This window comes from Carassius carassius, chromosome 30 (assembly GCF_963082965.1).
Source record: "Carassius carassius chromosome 30, fCarCar2.1, whole genome shotgun sequence".
Taxonomy (NCBI): Eukaryota; Metazoa; Chordata; class Actinopteri; order Cypriniformes; family Cyprinidae; genus Carassius; species Carassius carassius.
This window is the reverse complement of record NC_081784.1, coordinates 19,851,265-19,872,207: the sequence shown is the minus strand read 5'-3', so window position 1 is coordinate 19,872,207 and position 20,943 is coordinate 19,851,265. Positions and strand designations below refer to the sequence as shown.

Genomic DNA, 20,943 nt, shown 5'->3' with positions numbered 1-20,943 from the left:
TTTCAACTAGATATATCCAAGGGATAGAAAAAAGTATGAAATTTGACAAGATGAGAAAGAGAGTCAATATGATAGTCCAGTGATCAGAAATTCTGAAAACCGTGTGGGCTGAAAGGGCCTGGGATAAAAAAAACCTTGATTTGTTGTGATAGGCCTACATGTGCAAAATAATGTGGATTTGTTAGGAGAAATGTGCAAAGTGAATTATTTATAAAGTATGTACACCATTGATGAATGTAAAGCAAAATAATACATAAATTCGGATTAAATACCTACATATTATGAAATGAAACGATTATCCAGGAAGAGAAACACTCTGTGCCCAAGTTGAGTCTTTAACCTATATTTTAATACAGATCATAGCTCCTCATCAGTATTCAATGTTTTATCCTCTTATTTTAACACGAATTAACATCTAGCATTACACAGGGAACACTTTCCCCTTAAAGACGGACAAAGACCTTTTGCACCCTATTAAAAATTCATGAATTTGTAATGTTTTTCAATGTGAGCTAAAATGGATAAGTTGGTGAGTTTCTGAGGACAACCAGCTCTGAACTCGGAGCTTCCCCGTTTAAAGTCCGCACATCACCCTGTCTGCAATATTATGTCATCATAAGGCAGTATTCAGATTCCTTCGCAGGGTAGCTCGACTGAGGTATCATTTTAGCATTTATAATAAGCGGTCCGACAACGAACGACGTTTATTTAATATAAGGCTTTTCTAAATGCACAGTATAACATGTATTTTACAGCATCACGAATGCAGTATGCTGTAGTCCGGGTACCGCTTCTAGTCACTTCCTTGTCCTGCGGAGAGCAGAAAGCAGTGACGTCGGCGGACCGGTCTGCAGGGTGGCTCTAAAACACCGCAGAGAGGAACCCGAGGAGAACCCGGAGAAACGACCCACGCCGGCGTGCGCACACAGACCAGACACTTCATCTGTGCGGCTCGACGTGTCACGCGCGCTGAATCCTAAAAAATGTTTTGCTGTGGACCACGACGATAGGCTGGCGGTTAACAAGCGACGCTAGACGGGGAGAACAGCCGTTCCCAGCTGCCCCACGGTCTATGTGTCCGTGTGCGGTGCACCGGTGACCATGTCCTTGGTGAAGAAGAGTGAAGAGGATCGTCGATGGCTGCCAACGCACGTGCAGGTAACTGTGCTACGGGCCCGAGGGCTGCGCGCGAAGGGAAAACACGGTACCAGCGACGTTTACACCATCATCCAGCTGGGCAAAGAGAAATATTCCACGTGCTTGATGGAGAAGACCACGGACCCGGAATGGGGCGAGGAATGCGCGTTCGAGCTGCAGCCGGGGATCCTGGAGGAGGGAGGGCGAGACGCGTACCCACCCGGTAGTGGCGACCTGACTCTCACCGTTATGCACAGAGCTCTCATAGGACTGGATGTGTTTCTGGGCCAGGCTGTTATACCTCTGGACGAAGCTTTTCAGCAGCGGAAATGCATGAAAAATGAGTAAGTTTGCGTGTAACCTACTGTTTGTTATGTATTCGTTGTCATTATTATCAGTGTCAGTCTGAAGCCGCAGTTGCGGCTTTTACTTTGGTTAAAGGAATGAGAATGAAAATTGTGCAATTAGCCCAGTCGGATATGTCTCACTCAAGAGTGCTGCAATGTGTTCCTCTGCAGTCACGCCCTCTTAAACGGGCCTGTATGTTGACAGAGGAAAGTAGGGGCATTTTTTTGTGCTGCTTCCCATATCTGTTCCTCAAGCCTCTTAATGGGTCGCATCTTTCTCATCAAACAAGCCTGATTCAACTCTTCAATGTATTAGTAGAGGCTCCATGATCTCAAATGGGTGTGTCCCATCTGGGAGACATCCAAAATGTGTAGTGTTGGGGGGCCTCCAGTATTAGTGATGAGTAACACTTGTGTAGATGGCCTGTGTTTTACATCTGTCTGATTCAGGTTGCTAAAATTGCATACAAAGTATTGGATTTGACATTGTTTATTTGTATGAGCCGTTTAGCTTTGCTCTGTCAACTTTCTGATTATGTAAGACTAAGGCACAAGCAAGGCATTCCGCTTAGGGTCATGTGTTTTCTCTTTAAATGTATTTTTCTCTGTTCTTCACCAACACAGTCTTTTGGCAGTTCATAGCTATTTTACATTTTGGCCAATTTGAATGAATTTGTACCATCTCGTTCATACGGTTTTTGTACAATCTGCTTACACTCCAGTGATGATCATGTTTAGATGGTGGATCTTCATGCTAGCTTTTTTCTAAAATTTATGTTTTAAAATACGAAATTGCTAGGTTTTCTCATGAGATGAGCTTGACTTCATAGGTCCATCAATTAAGGTCCATTACAAATATACAAACAGGTTGTTCAAAGAACCTCTTCTTTAGGTTATACTATAATCTTAGTAACTCAAAGATGGTTAAGATAGAAGTTTACTAATAAAATAAAAGTACCACACTGTTTAATTGCATTACCACTGCACCAACAATAGTTTGCCAGTTGACATGACCTGCATGTGATGTGCAACTCTGTTGCATTACAAACTATTTGAAAAAATCTGTTTTTATACTGAAAGTTCATTTGCCAAATATTTAAATTAAATATTGAATGCAAAAATGTGCTTTTAAAAATGGCCTAAATAAATAAACTGTTAACAGAGAACCTTTTTTTTTGGTTTTGAATAAAAATTATGTCCATGTTATTTTTCACCTGCTCATTATATGAGTATTAAGATATTGTTCTCCAAAAGTAACCAATAGTTTTTGAGTGATACAAGAAGCAGCTGTGGTGCTAGATAACAGAAACCAGAAGCTAAGAATAACTCAAAATAGACATTTGATCAGACCAGTGGAGCATGACTTACACATTTCTCATCCAGACTGAGACAAAAGAAAACACTTTGTTTTTCTGTAGCATGCAAAGGAAAGTGTTTCAAGATGTCTTTAACCTGTGTGTAGAGTGTTTGTGCATATATTTATGGGTCTGATTCTGAGGAAATATATTTTCCTGAGTAGCTGTGGGTGAGTGAGGCTCTATATCTAGAATCTAACACTATAGCTGTGAGAGGTTTATTTGCAGTTCACGCCCCACTTCCTGTAACAGGCAAGCAAATAAGAAATAATTTATTTGTATTATATAGAGGACCTTCAGTGATGCTCTCTATAGCTCTTTGGGTATCACTTCTGTAGAGACATAACTGGAATTGATGTGTTTAACTTATGTGAGGAAGTCTCTTTTTTTATGAGACAAGTGATACTCTGACAGGGTCAAGACTATAGGTAATGTGAGACAATTACAATTATTTTGTAACCGTGCACTGTATTGGGAGCCTTCACTGACAAGCTACGCAATATCGTGTTCATTATTGCCTTCGACAAGTATTCGATAATGAACGCGATATTGCGTAGCTTGTCAGTGATCTACGGCTCTGTCTATTAAATGCCGCTCCATTTGAAAGCAGGTGATGGCGATTTAGCGGTAATCACAGAACCAGATTTATTGACTAGATGTGCATGATCATATCTTTAGATATCGCCCAGCCCTAAAAGCAACCTCTGCATCTGATTCCAGACCTTCTGGCTCCTTCAGTTCTCTCCATTGCTGGAAAGCTGCTCCAAAATGTATGTGGGTCCTACCTCTTGCCTGAACACAACCCTTCTTTTTATTGCTTTGTTCCTCCAAAATGTTCCTTTTTTTTTGTCTGACATCTCTTGCTATCTATAGTCGATCTGCTAATATCCTTCCAGTGCACTCACTGAGCCCTCTCTTCTCCCTACCATCACTGGACATGCCCCTTACTGCTGATTTGACCACACTGTGGTCAAACGCGTTTTTCAAGTATTGCTTAGTGCACCTTCAAGGCAGAACAAATAGCTTGTAATAATTAAGCTCTCTGTAAAGTAATGCATAATCTCATAATATGACGTTTACCCTTAATGATCCAATAGCTTCCTTCAAATTAGGGCTGCACGATTATGGCACAAGTCATAATCACGATTATTTTGGTCAATATTGTAATCACGATTATTTAACACGATTATGAGGGGGCCATATGACCAAAACTTTATATGAGTGATTTTATTTAAAGATAGTGATACATATCAAATATGTATTTCCTGTAAATAAGGTTGCTATGACATCTACATTGTAGAGACCAGTGAAATTAAAAACAAACAAAAAGTCCTCAAAATTATTGAAAATAATTAAACTGTCAGTAATAAAAAAGCAAATGACAAATACAATAGAATAAAAAGATACAAATGAAACAAACCATGCTTTAATGTTTTTTTTTTAAATGTAAATCAAGTAGTATGATTATTTCTTTTATTCACAGTTTAGGCGTGCACCTAAACCTTAGGTTTTTGTTAAATGTGAGCCAATATTGTCACAATTAAAAGAAACAAATATATATATACAAGCAAACAACACAGTTGAGATCTTATGACAACACAGAGCGGCTGAATGATGCTTTCATTTAAATTGCTAAACTCCAGCTTGTTTGTTTTTCAGATCATCTAGCGTTTGTGTGCGCATGGTTGCCAGATTGCTTAAAATAAGTAAAACAATGTATCTATGTAACAGCGAAGCTCAGATTTGCGGGTTTTAAACTCTTGATATCTGGCAACCGCACACATGAGAGTTCACGTAGTAAAGTTTTTGGACGTTTGCCTTGTTATTTTGGGAAAGTATGCTTGAATTTGAAATTTCGATTTCACAATATTTTCAAATTTTACATCGTTGTCAAAATTATTCCGATATTATCGCTAATATTCGATATATCGCCCAGCCCTATAACATAATAGGTATTTTTTCATATAATAATAGTAAATTGTTTGAAATAAATTAGTATAAATAAGTAAATAGTGACATACACGCATACAAAAAAAAAAAATATATTATTATGGTTGATGTTATTGACAGACACAACACAGATGCAAGTTGTTTAAGTTGGGTTCGTATTCTAGAGCTGACAAAAAAAAAATATATATAGTAAAATGTTAACAAGTGTAAAAATCCACATGGTCATAAATGTCTAAAGGACCAAAGTTAGTCAGTTTAAATGAGCTTATTGATGCAGCTATTTTATCCCAACCAATACTCCTGGTCAGACACTTCTGTAAATATGTAGTGTATATTTAGAGTTACAGTATGTTAAAAGTTTCTTTGCAGCGGTCGAGGCAGCTAACCAAAATTTCCATTCTTTTTCTTTTAAAGAAAATTGAGAGTTATCATTCAACAGTAACAGAACAGGATTTTTAGGAAAACAAGTCCCGGTGACCTTGTACAGAACATCAAGCCCAAAATCTTGCACATCTGGACAATCCCAAAGCATATGCATTAATGTGCCCATCCAGGCAACCTGGCCCACAAAAATAACAATAAGGGTGTGGTGATCAACTCATAACATGTCTTATGTACGTGGTTAAATATGCCCTGTGAATAATTTTGAAATGGATGAATTGATGATTAGGATTTATGGATGCATGAAATGTATTATCCCACACTGTTTCCCATTCAATGTTTCTATTAAAGGGAGTCAGTTCAGATGACCATGTTCTATCTTTTGGAAAAATATCTGCTTTTTAAAAATAAGAGACTGTTCCTTTGTTTGGTGAAACATTAAATTCAATGATGGAAACCTCCTCATGACCTTTCCATCAAACATTGGTTACATTCCTTGAATCCTTACTGCAGATATTATATCTGGAATTGTCAACAGCACGGACCTGTAATACTAAACCGGTCACTCTGTCTATGTGGAAGAACTGTATGTGTTCAGTCAGGGAGATCTTGGGCTCTTAAAATATTTAAAATATTTTTGTTGCGGTTTTATTTACTTACCTGTTTTGTACTATTTTTGGATTCCTGATGTGCTGTGGGCTGGATGAGGGTTAGAGGGGTAGTAGTTGTTAGTTTCACTTTCTTGTAAAATTGTTTATTGTAATATATATATGCTACCTTGAAAAAATAAATAAATAATTATAATAATAAATTTAAAAAAAGTTACAGTTGCTGGTCCCTGATGTGCATTTTCACAGGCTTTGACTCAAAGATGCTGTGCACGTGTAAATGTGTGGTAATCTTTTTTTAAGCTAAATATTTATTATTTCATGCTTTTTATTAAGTATAATCTCCATTTGACATAAACTCAAAGTTGTACATGAAAAAACTCTTTAGCCTGGCTAAAAAGAGTTTTGTCAATCTCAGTTATAGCAGACCTCTACTCTAAATTTACTAAATACACTGAAGATTGACTCTGAGGGTTTAATATTTGCTGAAGATGTTGCTTGTGTTACTCACTTCTTGGTACCTGGTGATTTCCAGATCGTGTTGGTATATCCCCTAGTTTGTGTAGGTGGGGTGAATTGGGTAGAATGATGAATCATATAGTTAGTGTGTGGGTTGGTATATTACCATAGTAAGACTAGATTGCTCTTGACTCAGCACTTCATGATTAAAGCATTTAGTCAGATGGAAAACCGTCAGATTTTTCTATACCTGGCCGAGGGAGTCAGGAGTCTGCTGCTCACCTCACACAGAGATGAAATGATTGCAGTGCTGAATCGGGGTTATTTAGATTCATACTGGAACTAGTGGGTGTTTTGGGCTAAATGGTTTGGTGTGGTTATCATAAAAGATGCTACAAAGAAAACAAACCGTGAAACGAAAAGGAAACATTTGACTTGATGACGAATTGCTTTAGCATCTTTAGTTGTTCAAAGACACAGAAAGTCTCAGTTTGTGCTTCAACCATCACGTTAAGATCTTCACACACAACTCTTTGAGTAAATATTCAGTTACTAATTTTTACTTACTAGGTTCTTGTTGCTCTTAGGTTTTTCTTAGTGGAGCAGACATTGTTCGGGCTCACCATTGTACACATCACTAAAAGTTTGAGTTCATTGAACATTAGCCAATTGTTTCCTTTGTTTTTAGTATAATATTTGATACATCTGGCTTTTATGACTCCTATAGTGATATAGTGGGAATATGGAGCTTAATGATGAAAAAACACCTCAGGTTTATTTAGAGACAGAAACTGGGAAAAATCTAAATTTTGTGCAGTTGCTGATATTTATTACCAAAAATAAAGATGAAATCGTGAAACATTTGATGTAAATCAGTACATCACAATCTTTTTTTTGGAGGGGATGTGATTAATCGCGATTACAAAAAATATTAAGATGCTTAGTTTTATCAAGTTTTATTGTGGGAGGCAAAACATATAATGCAATGCTGTGATGATTGCGAGATGAACAAATAAACATCCCTTAAAAGACTGAGATATATGTTGTATATTTGAGACTCACATTTTAACATGATTTAAAAAAAAAGAAAATACGGAAATGAATAGTCAAGTTCCTTCAGTCCAGTAAATGTTATATTATTTAAACCATTAAAGATATCACAGCAAAAAGAAATAATTATTATATAGAATTATATTAAAAGGTCTTTTACTTGCTAAAATGCATAAACTATCAGTCAGATGACAGAAGGCATGTAGTAGATTATGTACAACAGTTTGTACATCGAAGTTTTGATCATGCTGATCATTAAGATTCTTGCACCTTTAGATTGTCCGGCTAGCATATTTTAAGTGTGGGCATAATAGTATTCATCTGTTGCAAATAAATTAGTGGATGGTCAATGGAACTATGCAGGAGAGAGAAAATGTATGGCATTGAAAAAATAAGGAGTGAAGGTACTTAATTATACTTGCACATCTATGATCACCAAGGGCGTTCATTTTTAGATGAAGTGGCTTTGCTCTGTGTTTAACTTGAACAGGAAGAACTATATTTATGTTAGACGTTCATGTATTACCAATGCCATTACTAATTGCAACACGACATATATAAAATATATATGCAAAACACATCCCATTGTCACTTGAATGTGATGCTACCAGCAACACAGAGCACGGGAATAATGCCAAATGTATTTATTAGTAAATGTGAATAATTAATGGACATTCATGTGTGGGTGGATCCGCCTGTTCATCTGTTAATTGGTTAATTGTTTTCTTTTAATGTGTTGACAGGGCTGTTTAAACAGCCAAGTTTCTAATGATATGAAAATTGTATTACTAGTGTGTGTGTGTGTCAGGTGAAGTGCCTAGAAAAGCAATAATGCTGATGGAAGAAAGCTGACCTTCTTGTCAAAGCTCTGCTTTTGTCAGCATGTGTGAGTTTGTGTGTGAATTTGTTTGTGTTTACATAAAATAATAATAAAAACCCCTGAGTATCAGGAAATCCTCCATTTAACTTAGCCGTAAGCCCATTTGCATTGTGATCTAAGTTTGTGTATTTTCACTTGTTAAAAAATGAGAACTGTATGTGTGGATGTGAATGCAGAGGAGAAGGGACTTGGCAAACCCTAGCAGCGTCAGATCAATAAATCTACTCTTTAGTCTTCAGTAGACTGACTTAGGGTTGGGCGATGTCTACCAAACTGGCATCAGACGGTGTCTACAGACTACAGTGAAACATCACGATTGACGATGGCATCGGGGGAGGTGGGAGGATATCAGTTCGTTAGATGGCCATTCGCCAAAACATTGAAAAATTGTAATGTTTTCTCTTGGTTCTTGGTTCTTAATAAATGTGACTTATAGTCCAGTCCGACTTATGTATTTTTTACTCGTCGTGACGTATTTTTGGACTGATGCGACTTATAGTCTGAAAAAAAAAAAGATATATATATATATATATAAATAAAATATAAAACCAATATAATTAATAAATAAAACTATTCTAATATCTGCATTTGTGCATTGCTACAAAAATGAATTATAAAATGGAGCCAATATTAATATAAATTTGTTGTAGATACTGTGAGGCTCTCCTTTGAACTAAGCCATATGATGTTTTTTTTTTGTTTTCTTTGCTCGTTATTGTTCATAGGTGGTACAGGCTGCATTCTAAAACCGGCAAAAAGGAGAAAGAACGAGGGGAGCTTCAGCTGACCGTACAGTTCACTCGGCACAACCTGACGGCCAGCATGTATGACCTTTCCATTAAGGACAAACCTCGTTCTGCTTTTGACAAGCTCAGAGAACGCATGAAAGCTAAGAAGAGCCGTAATGAAGAAGAGTCCTCTTCTGCTATTGTCCCTGGAGGATACGGAGCACTGGCACGCATGCGAGGGCGGCTGCCGAGCGATGGGGGCGGTGAGGAAGAGTACGAGGATGATGAAGGCGGGGAGGTCCGCAGGAGTAAGATGAGAAGTTTTTTCCTGCGTGGGAAGTTGAGGAAGTCTTCAGACACGCGTTCAAGCACGTCACTGGGCTCCGAGAGCAGCGAGTCTTCATCGCGGGGCGGCAGCCTCAGCCCGACGGCAGGTATCAGCGTGGTGGTCTCAGATCTGTCCAACTCTCCGAGTAACAGCAGCAACCTGACTGCAGACAACAGTCCTGGTATGCACAACAGCATTTGTTTTTTTTTGTGTTCTTGTTTCAGTACAAGTTAAACATAAAAATCAATTTCCACTGCTTTTCTTTCAAACAAACAAAAAAACTCAAATCTGGTTTACAGTGACTACGTTTACATGCAGTTAAAATTCGGGTTATGGTCGGGTTAAGGTCACTATTCGGGTTTCTGAAACATTCGGGATAACCCGTTTACATGCGTGAGCAGATAGAGTTACTCCTGTATACATGGAATGTGTAATCAGTCGCCAATCCCGATGTAAACGGCGACGCACGGTTAGCGTCTGGACGTACGGACAACAAGACGCAATATGCGTCATTTCCGATTCTTCTTCCTGTATCCAAAGACGACAACAACAACAGCAGCAGCAGCAGGCGGATAATGAATAGTTTGGGGCAGATAGCGATAGTCTTTGTTTGCGCTTTGGCGCTGGTACTGATCCACCATTAGCACTTGACACTACTGTGCCTCTATACTGCACGCGGGGTTATTTTATGCGCCGTCTCTACTCAAAAGACCAAGATTCCTTGCGAATAGAACATGCGCAGAACACACATTTTGATGGGGATATGCCGAAACGCGTTTACAAGACCAAATATTCGGGTTAGAAAAGGGGTACCCCAGGTATAATATCCCGGTTTTTAAAAACCGGGATATGAGCATATCCGGGTTTTTGCCGGTGTTTACATGGCCGTGCGCGACCGGGTTATTGCTAATATCCCGGTTTTGAACGGGTTATTGGCTGCATGTAAACGCAGTCAGTGAGGTTTTTACAATTGAATGGGGTCAATCTATAAATATTCAAATACTTTGTTTTAGAAGTTGAGCCATTAAAAACTTGTTAAATCATTAACATGCAAATTTTTTTATCACGTATGTCATGACAACGTAATGTTGTAAATCCTAAAACACTATAAACAGTTTTACAGCTCAAACGATACACATATTAAAGTGCCCATAATATGTTTATTCAGTTTGTTTTGGGGGTTTGTTAGAACACATTAACATGATTTAAAGTTAAAGAAACAAATAAAAAAAACCAGCTGATTTTCTTCAAAAAATAAAATCAAGGTTATACCGTGAAGATTCAATATTATGTCTCAAGTGCCGCTAACTGAGCTTAAATTGCATTGAACCTAGAGAATTCACCTTTCAGATTTGATTATTATTTTTTGTTTATTACTGTTTTTGCTTAATAATTTTTTATCAAAATGTTATAACTCAACCTTTCTGTGAAACTGCATACTTCTCTCTGGTGACATATTCTGGACTCTCCAGTCATTTAGTCTGCTTAAACTCCGCCCATTCTTACAAGTTCAAATTCAGATCTGCCTCCATCCAATCAACAACTGATGCACAGAATTAAATCCCCACACTACATTTTTTCTTTTACGATCATTTGTTTCACTCGGATAAATGTCAAAATATGGAAGAAAATACCTGTTCTTTCTTTTTATTACATCACAAATTTAAGAAACCAATAAGGCTCTTTCTCTTTCAGAACACACAGTGGCTCCCTCACCACAGGTTTCTCCCGTCAGACATGTGATGTACGACATCAGCTTACCAGTGCCTCATTCTCTGACATCAGAGTACGACACCACTATTCTGCTTCCTTCGGTGTGTGTGAATGGGAATCCGGTGGAAACATCTCCTCTCACTCACCACCCACCATCACTCGTATTACAGCAACCACAGCCAGAGACAGCCAAACCAATAACTCAAAAGTCAGGTCAACCACAGGCAGCCATGCTTCCAGCTAAGCCTCAGAAAACCGATGCAACTCAACCGATATCCCAAGAGACACAGCTAACCAAGTCCAAGCCAAGGCCCGAGCCCCTGCTCCCAGCCCTCGGGGTGCTTCAGAAGGGCTCCTCTCTCTCCCTCTCCCTGCAGAACCTCTCTCGCCGTGGGGAAGACAAGCAGAGCGGCGGCCCTGTGGATGGCCGTCGCTGGTCCTTTGATAAACCTGGAGAGGAAGAAAAAGCCGCCATTGTAGCAGCATTAGAGCAAGCTGGAAGAGTCACAGATGAGGTGGAGATTGAAACAGTGATACCTGCTGGAGAGACTCAGAGCAAGAAAAGGAAGGGCCTGTTCTCACATGGGAAAGGTGATTCGGCTGGGAAAGGACCAATCGCAGGCAAAGGGGAAGCAGAACATGCTCAACCCCATGTAGAAGTCAAACATAAAGGATGGTTCAGCTCCAAGGACTCACACAGTAAACCCAGGTAAAATTATATTTGCCATATTTATGACAGAAATACTAAATAAAAGCATTAGTGTGTGTGTGTGTGTGTGTTTGTATTTGTGGTTCAGTAAGGGTGGACATTATGACATGCAGCCAGAGATCTAGTTTCAGCATCTGCATTGCAGAGGGAGGCGATGCCTGGAAACTTGAACTCTTGAGTTGTTTCTCTTTCTCTCTCTTCCTCCCTCTTTCACACTTGTTCCCCCTCAATACCAAGATTTGATTTTTATTCAGCAAATGCTATTTTTGCAATGCAGACAGATGGATCTGAATATGTGTGGGAGTGTTTGTGTTCGCTATGAATGGGAGGAGTCACTCCTGTTATTGACCTAAACCAGTATAACTACATGATTGTTTCTGTTGTAGGTGTGTATGCTGTACTTTGTTTGGTAAATATTTTCTCTTTTCATGGGTGATGGTAGATCAAACTCGGATCTATTTATTTAATTTTTTTCCTTCAGAGCTTTGGTTTGGGTTTTTGTAAAGCAGGGAAACACCACTTCATGCTGCATCAACAGATACGATCAATCTTAATCAGATACAAGACCCTCTAGGATTTAGCAAATTCATGAAATCACTGCCTTAATTGGGAGAGCTTGCAATTATGTCACATCTTCAGTTTTTCAGCAAAAACACAAACTAGAGGGGAAAAAGAAAGCAATATTAGCTAATTAAGATCTGTGAATTCCAGGCAAATCAAATTAATCTCATGTTGAGGTTTCCTGCTGATGTCTTGGAGCAAATTCCACAGTGAGCATCATTAATGTTGTACTCACTCTGTAGGGCACTTGAAGTGAGATTACTCAGAAGAGAGCAGCATTACAGCTCATATCTGCACATTTGGTACATGTGCGAAGATATCACTGACACTTTATTTTAAAACCTATTAATTAAAAAACAGGCGAATACAACTTTTGTTTCCAGTATTGTTCTTTTGTGTCATGGGTTTTGACATTCCAAGTAAGACCTCAAAATTTAAAATGGTAAGAAGAAATTACCCTACTAGGGTCGTGTTGTCATAAACTGTAAAAATCCTTTATTGAAGTGACCGTCTTGTGCATACTTCGCTAAGGGCATTTTGAAAGGGATCTTGCTTATATTGGTTTGGAATGACCCTACAAAAAGCACCATATTTAAGTCTGTCAAAGATGCAAAAATGCCTTTTGGAATTTGCTTCTTGATAATTTTAAGATCAAAATTAAATACTTAGACTATGTTTTTTTTTTTTTTTGGTGGGATTACACCGCAAAAAGCACAAATTCTGCAAATAGAAGTGCTATTTCTTGATTCAATCATTTGAAAACAGTCCCTCGAAATTCTGATGGGAAGAAGATAAATGTGTTATTATTTACCCATGAAATGTACCATAACAGGCAAAATCTTTAGGATTAATGACCTGTTAAAAGGATACAGATTAAACTTTGAACTAACATAAAAACATTATCAAAATAAAAGTTTTTTATTTGGTTTTTTTTTTCAGTCACCATTTAAAATAAAGTTTAGTTCACAACTATTGTTAATCTTTTCCTAAGCAACTGGCTTCTTGCATGTTTTTATTAACTCTGCGACATACAGTTCAAATGATTTCATAGAATTTTCATTGAAGTTCCGCTACTGGAACATGTAAAATACCCCAACCAATCACATGCTCTCTTTTGTTTACTTCCTTGAAGCGAAAAGTGATTTAGTTTGTGTATGATCTTAACTATATGCACATAGATGTCAGTCTGTAAAAGACTTGTTTGCTCGGTCTTTCTTTTTTCTGCCTCTCACCTCTCCCTCTGATATAGTTGGGTGATTGTTATGCTGTTTCTGTGAGTTTCAAGGTAGAGCAAGTCTAGCCAGAGACTGTGTTCTGTTGTCTTGCATCAAACTGACTGTCACATTACAAGGCACTACTGCATGTTTTTTCTTTGATACAGTACACAAAATGTATCGAACTGAAGTATATTTAGGTATCATCATGTGACCTATATTCATGTGCATATTTAGATGTTTGCCATTGTACTGTGGGAATCTACCTGACCTCGTGTGCTCTGATTTTATTCTGATAATTTCATCATATAATATCTCACACACACATATAGATATATATACACTATCCAGAGTGTGAACAATGCTAAATATGACAGTATAGTATTTCGAGCAAAACAGCACATTTTTAACACCGTTATTTAACATGTTGGCTAAATTACCTCTATTTAGAGTTTTGCTTGGTTTTAATTTATTTATTATGTTTTGTTTAAAATATAATTGTGCACAATTAGTACACATGCACTGCTGTGGGACATCAGTCACTCTTGTCTGAAAGATTTTTTATTTTGGATGGTGAAGGTCATTGGTCATTGCTCTTGGCCATCAGTGTTTCTTGCCGTTATTAAGGGTTTAATGGAGGTCACAGTCACTAATGGTGTACACTTTATATACCTTCCTTTCACAGCCCGCTAATGTCTCCTCAGTCAGACTCAAGTGCCAGTACAATCTGTCCCATTGTACCCTTGACCTTTAATGACCCTTCACAGAGTATTGCTGACGAAGAACGCTAATCCCTTCACTTCTCCCCCACCCCTTTTTGACAATCCATACCTCCCACACACACAGCAGAATTCTTTCTTTCAGGAGCTTCATTCTGCTGCTCCTTTAACTCCTGATGTGCCTTCTCTCTTTAGCTCAACCCACTTGCAGTGTGTCGGTACTGCCACCCTACATTTGCTAAGGACTGGAAATGAAAAAGGACCTTCCCAAAAGGATATCCCATTTGATCCTTTAATTACTCACTTCAAGAGGCTGACAGAAAAAGATGACTTTGAACATTTAGCTAAGGACAGATTGAAGTCAGAGGAGGTGAATGAAACAACAAATTTGGTTAAACCCCCTGCTCTCCTTCTAAAAACAAATAATCAAGAGCTCTCAGGTGCTTTGGGTGGCTTAATGGTGTCGGATACAAATTACCCAATTGATTTTAGACAAACTGCTTCAGCACGTACTGTAGAGACATCTAAGGAATCTGCTGCTAACACACCTCAAGTTTCAGGAAGAGATGTTAATTATATTTTCTCTAAATCTAACAAGCCTGACCTCACTGCTCATGGGGCGCATGGCATCCCAGAATTTGATCTCGATTCATCTGAAAACTCCTTACCCGAAAATTCCAGTTTAGAGTTTTCTGAACTGAGTACACTTGCATGCCCTTATCCTGCACTGTCACCCCACTCCAATAACGAAGACAGTGCTGAAGACACAACTCTTGAAGGCCGCCCAAAGGACAAACATAATGCCAAATCATATGTCACACAGCCAACAGTATCAGAAGCAGACACTGTTGACCTTCCTCCTAGTATCTCCTTTGAATTTTCAAAGAGGGTGTCTGAAACATCAGAGAGGCCTGAAATGGTAGAGTTAGCTAAAGATTTTGAGTATGTGACCGTCCATGAGGATCCTATGCAACTCTGTAGAGACACTGTGGAACAGTCAACTTTGACATTTGATTCCTTAGGTGGAGACCAAGACCACCAGTCTATTGAGCACCATCTATCTCCACAGGCCTACATCATTCAAAGTAATATAATTCATTCCAATGAAGAATTCTGGAGATCGAATGCCTCACTCATTCAAAATGTGGCGGTAAGTGGAAAGTACCTAGTTGAAGCCACTGAGCCTTCAGTATTCCATGTTCATTCAGAGCAGAGTTCCCTAGTATCAATTGCTCTGCCAGTGAAGAACGAAGGGAAAAGGGATGCAGTTATGGACGCCATGCTTCAAAATGAATCAGGAAATTATCTCTTAGAGGTTGTCAGTAGTAAAGCTGTCTGTCCTGAAATTGGAGACTTTGTTCCTGAGAACCTAATTGAGGAAGAAATAGCACATTGTAATAGACCGGCAGTTCCTGTAGGAGATCTCCATCCCACCACTGGAATTACAACAGGGACAGGGGTGGATACATCAGATCCAAACTCAGTGCTCTCACCTGATAGAGTGCTTCTTTACAGCCTGTACATGAGTGCAGACTCAGACCAGTATCTTACTTGTGTATCTCAACAGGATTTCCAAGTTTCCCCTAGTTTAGAGCTCACAAAGGAAGTGAAACCAAGACATGATCTGTCTGAGGAAGACACTTCAGAATTTGAATCCTTGCCAAACCATATTCCTAATGTTGTGTCACAAGATGACACATCTGTAAAAGGTGTACCAGAAATGGGTTGTAGGCAAGATCAGGTCATAGCACAAAACATTATTTCTTCTCCAGAAGCCTTGCCAAAACAACAATTTCCTCTGGATGTTCTACCAAATAATTGCCTATTGGACCTCCTTCCAGAAACTCACAGATTTACACCAAAACTAGCCTCTTTACACAATACTTCATCTGAGAACATGATAAAGTCAGATTTTGATGAAGCAATGCTACAGTGCAACCCTTCAGGGGAAATTGGTGAGAAATGTGACTTTCCCACAGATATGTCGCCAATTGTTGCCTCAGAAATTATAGCAGAACTTAAGGCCCCGCTTACGCTATTAGCTACAAACACATGTCTGGTACATGAGTGTAAAACCTGCCCAAATGATGGATCCATTAATTTAGAATGTTTTGGGAATGTATCAGAGGACAACTTGCATTTAGTCCAGTTGACCAATTCTAATTGTTCATCAGGACAAACCTCCAGTATCACTCAGGACTTTGTCATAACTGATTTTGACCTGAAAAAAATCTTTCTACCCAAGCCAACTGAAACACACCTTCTTCGTACTAGCAAAGGTCCTGTTGCAAACCCTGAATCTGCAGAAACTCACAATGAACTGGAACCAAATCCTAAACCAGCAGAGATTCTAGATTTAAATACTGATTTGTGGACAACTCCAGATGTTCAACATTCTGTGACACTGGTCTCATTTCCAGTGCACTGGCCCCCTTTACCCCAGCCATCAGTCCCTTTTCCCTTTGACCAGTCAACAATGGCTTCAAGGCATGATCATAATCTTAACTTTACAACATCTTTGTTCGACCTTTCACCTGTAGCTTCCTCAACACCAGATGTAGCAGTAGACACTAATGTGCTGCCCCAGCTATTCCCCTTCCCCACAATTCCCACTACCTCAGTGGAGTCATTGCCATGTCCAGAATCTGCTGCTCCTCTTCCTGCTGTGCAGCCTGTGAATTCTACAGCATACAATCCTTTTCTCCAGGATAGAACACAGACATCTGGTCATCAGAGCAGGTGAGGTCTCATTTAGCTTTGCTGTAGTTGTCATGAGAGACCGGGGTTGATTCTTTAAGGTCCTGATCTTGCACTGATTGGCACACCTGAAGATCTTTTCTTTTTTTTTAATCCTTGGGCTCACCAGTCACTTTCATTCTCTTTGTAATTGTCTTCAGTTATGTTCAAAGGTAAAATCTGTAATTATTGAAACTGAAAATTTCTACTCTATGAAAATAGTGCTGATCCAACATGGAAATTTTGGCCATTATTTATATTTTGCTCAAATATATTGCACAGATACCATTAAAAAGTACCATTTATTGGCGTGTGTTCTACAGAATCATAAACTGAGGTTCTGCATGCATCTACCATTGATATCTTGCCAGTTTCAGTAACTATAGAGTTCCTGTTTTTGCAAATATGTGGTGTGAGGTATGTTTCTTGTGAAAATGGTGTTTTGAAGTTGGGCAAGGTGTCTTTTGGGATGTCTTATTATATGCAGCCATCAATGCGCTTCACTTCCTCGGGTTGGCAGGGGGACTCTTCCTCTTCATCCACATCTTCTCTCTTGTGTTAATTTGTTTGTGGTAGCAGCACGTCTTTTGATTTCTCCATGGACAGTCACACATAGGCTCACACTCTCTGGTGGATCCTACAGTAGAGATGGGGGAGCCTCGCTTCAATTAGCAGGTGTTAACCTAGTGAGCTGTGAGTGTGCATTGTTCAGTCCACAGGAAGCTTGCCTAAGTACATTTTTAGTTTCTATGATTTTGGGGGCTTGGTTGGTTCTTTCATATTCTTTTTTTTTTACCCTTAATGCACTTGGTCTATGGGGTTATGGGATGGTGACTGATCATGTTCTTGGGATCTCTTTTCTCTCAGAACTAAGGATTTTTCATGAAAACATCTTAATTGGTGTGATGCTGTGAATTAATTCCGTAACTCATTATATTAAGCTGTCATTGTTTTTAACAGTCTTCCCCATGTCTTTTAGTCCACACCCAGTGAAGCCATTGACACCTCCTGATGAGAAAAGGTCGGAGGGTCGCTCCGTACTAGAGAAGCTTAAATCTACCATCCACTCAGGACGAACAGGCCAGGATGCTGACAAGAAGGTACTGCATGAGTATAAAGATATAATTTTCCCACATTTACACTATAGTTCAAAAGTTTGGAGCAGCTTTATATATATATATATATAATTTTATAAGATTTCTCCAAAGCTGCATTTATTTGTTAATGCAGGAGTAAAAAAACAAGAAATTATGTAATTGTTTTTAAATAACTGTTTTCTATTTTAATACATTTTAAAATGTAATTTGCAGCTTAATTACTCTAGTCTTCAGTGTCACATGATCCTTCAGATATCATTCTAATGTGCTGATTTGGTGCATTTCTTATCAATGTTGAAAACAGTTGTGCTTATTAATACACTTGTAAAACTGATATTTTTGTAGAAATGTATTTTGCTCAGATATGATATTTTCACTTTAACATTTAGATGAAAGCTTACTAAAATAATTAGCTAAAATGAACATGTTTAAATATGAATCAAATTAAATGTGCATCCACTGATTCAGTTACTACTACTAGTATTACTCACAATAATTATTTCACTAACATGATCACAAACCAGAAGTGAATTTTTTATCGACTTCAAAATCTTTTCTTGTCTTTCTTGTTTTAGCCACTTGTGGAAGGAGGAGGCTCGTACTATCACCTGAACCACAGCGAACTAGTGAGTTTGCTGATCCAGCGGGATACTGAGCTCAGGCAGGAGCAGGAGGAGTACGAGAAGCGAGGGGCACTGCTGGAGAAGCGCGAAACTGAGCTTAAGAAGATGAAGGTTCTGATCAGAGATCTAGAGGATTACATCGACACACTTCTTGTACGCATCATGGAGCAGACCCCAACTCTGCTGCAGGTTCGCTCCAAGATGAAATGATACAACAAACACCTCCACTATCCCTCCACATATCCTGGATGGATGTCACAACCCTGCACCGCTACAGCAACCATATAAATGTAGAGAGCTATCTGGCGCTATGTGATGGGTCTGGAGGAGAGGTTATAGATTTGGTGTTCTTAATTGTGTCCAAAAATACCTGGGTCTCTACTGGGGTACGTATTCATTGCAGGTTTGCATTGATAATTAAAGGTCGGCACTCTGCTGCTAAACTTTAAAGCTGATAAGATCCATTTTGACATGTGTCAGCTGATATTCATTCACTAGACATGTCTCTAAGACACATGCCAGTCTAGCTATGTACCAAAACCACCTGTCAATCGAAAGGATGGCATGACTGTGACATCCCAGTCTTCTAGTGATGGTGTGAATGGTTTTTAATGCATGAAGAAAAACATTGATTTATCTTTTGTTTGTTCTGTTATGTTTTAACATGTAATGCTCAGCTGCTGGAACAGAGAACAAAATAATGATTTTGAGATCACTTGAAAGTATACGAGAGAGAGAGCTTTAGTCGTAGAAAACAGGAAAGAGATCAAAATCAGGCAGTTTCAAATCGGCTTGTGCCTCCCTACATGTCTTCCGCACTTTACTTAAGAGCTTAAGGGTAGAGGCTCACACCAACTGACCTTCTAGCTTCGGTTTGTAGGTCAGTGTCCTTCCTCTCCCTTCCTTTGCTTGAGCCAATGCACATACATCGCTGCCAGTGCTTTCAGGTGTAATGAATAGGATATATACTGTATTCATTGCATATATGCCACTCTGACAAAATGCCAGATGCTGCCTTATCATACAGTATTTTCTCCATTCTGTTCTCGCTGAAATCACCACTTTTTATTAGATTGCACATTATATTATAAAAGTAATGGCGGAGGAGTGTTTCAAGTTCAACTTTCCCAAGACTGTTAGGAATCTAAATGAACAAATGGATCTGAACAGAGAACAAGAGCCATGAAAACAGCAAATGCCAGAAATGATTTGCTCTAAATCCACGTTACAGTATTCTCAATACCACAACAGCTCTGTTAATGTTACTGTAATGTAATTCTGGTTTTTCTAAGATGTCGCCACTATCAGTGTTGCCACTGTCTGTGTACACTGTAGCACTATATGTAGATGTGTAATAGAGGCGTAGGCCGCAGCACTTTTAAACCTCACACGAGGCATTTACAACAGTTCTTTCTCAACAGCTTAGGAAGTGCACGTAGTCAAACACAAATGTTCACTGCACAGACTAATCATCTTTTAAACACAGGAAATTCATGTTGTTTCACTGCTAGTCCCTGCTAGAAAGTTCAATATCTATCAATAATATTTCTGAGAAGAAGAACTTAAGGACTCGTGTGCACTGAAGGTTTGTCTGTTAGACATTTGTTGGTGGATTAATGAATGTTTTTTTTTTAAGGCTTAACGTAAAAGTTTACAGTTTTTCAAGAATGTTACATTTTAATCATGCAAATATCTATTTATGTTTTTTTATTATATTTTGCTTTGTGGCAAGGTTTTTTTCTCACCTTTTCATTTGGGTGGTCTAAAGGTCTGTACAGTCCTTTAAATGCTGTTTGTGTTCATTGAGATTTCTAAAGGTCAGTAGTAATAGAAAGCAATAGATGTGAAGGCCAGGCTTTTGCAGAATTTAAGAGATTCATACTTTTCTAGGTCTAAACAGATGGAATGTAATATGAAATGTTTGCTTAGGTTGCCAGTGTGTTAAACAGCAGTGTTCATAAATATTAACCAACAGACACACAGCTTGCAGTCTAGTAAGAAGGTGTGTTCAAGTGCCCTTGGCTGAATGTTTTCATGAAATGTCATGAGATGTGTGTGCAGAAGAAGATTTGTATGCTTTTAATGGTGAAGATGATAATCAAAGCTACATTTGTATGTAGTACAAACTCTGGAACTTGCAAATAAAAACTTGTGTTTACTATACTACTCTACATTTCATTTTATTTTTAGAGGTCTGGAATGTTTTCGTTTAAGGTCATTTAAAACCTAAATATATTTTTTAAATAATTGCAAAGTTGTAGGAATGCATCGGTACACAGCTTGATGCCTGAATCCTCATTCTTAAAACTATAATAGGCTCAATTCTTCCTCCTTTGGTGTAACTTTCA

General features: G+C 38.5%; 1 protein-coding gene across 2 annotated transcripts; it reads left to right on the top strand.

Annotated features, from left to right (window-relative positions):
- The first annotated feature begins 772 nt into the window (after positions 1–772).
- LOC132110840 (rab11 family-interacting protein 5-like) lies at positions 773–20,758 on the top strand. Of its 2 annotated transcripts, XM_059517848.1 has the most exons (5): positions 777–1,481; positions 8,893–9,404; positions 10,919–11,645; positions 17,855–17,975; positions 18,548–20,758. In XM_059517848.1, exons 1-5 carry the CDS (start codon positions 1,102–1,104, stop codon positions 18,803–18,805), a joined length of 1,998 nt encoding a protein of 665 aa, XP_059373831.1. In that variant the 5' UTR covers positions 777–1,101; the 3' UTR covers positions 18,806–20,758. The 2 variants fall into 2 exon arrangements, with proteins under 2 accessions (XP_059373832.1, XP_059373831.1); XM_059517849.1 differs by lacking the exons at positions 17,855–17,975; positions 18,548–20,758 and adding an exon at positions 12,127–12,576 and having other exon boundaries at positions 773–1,481.
- Positions 20,759–20,943: the final 185 nt, after the last annotated feature.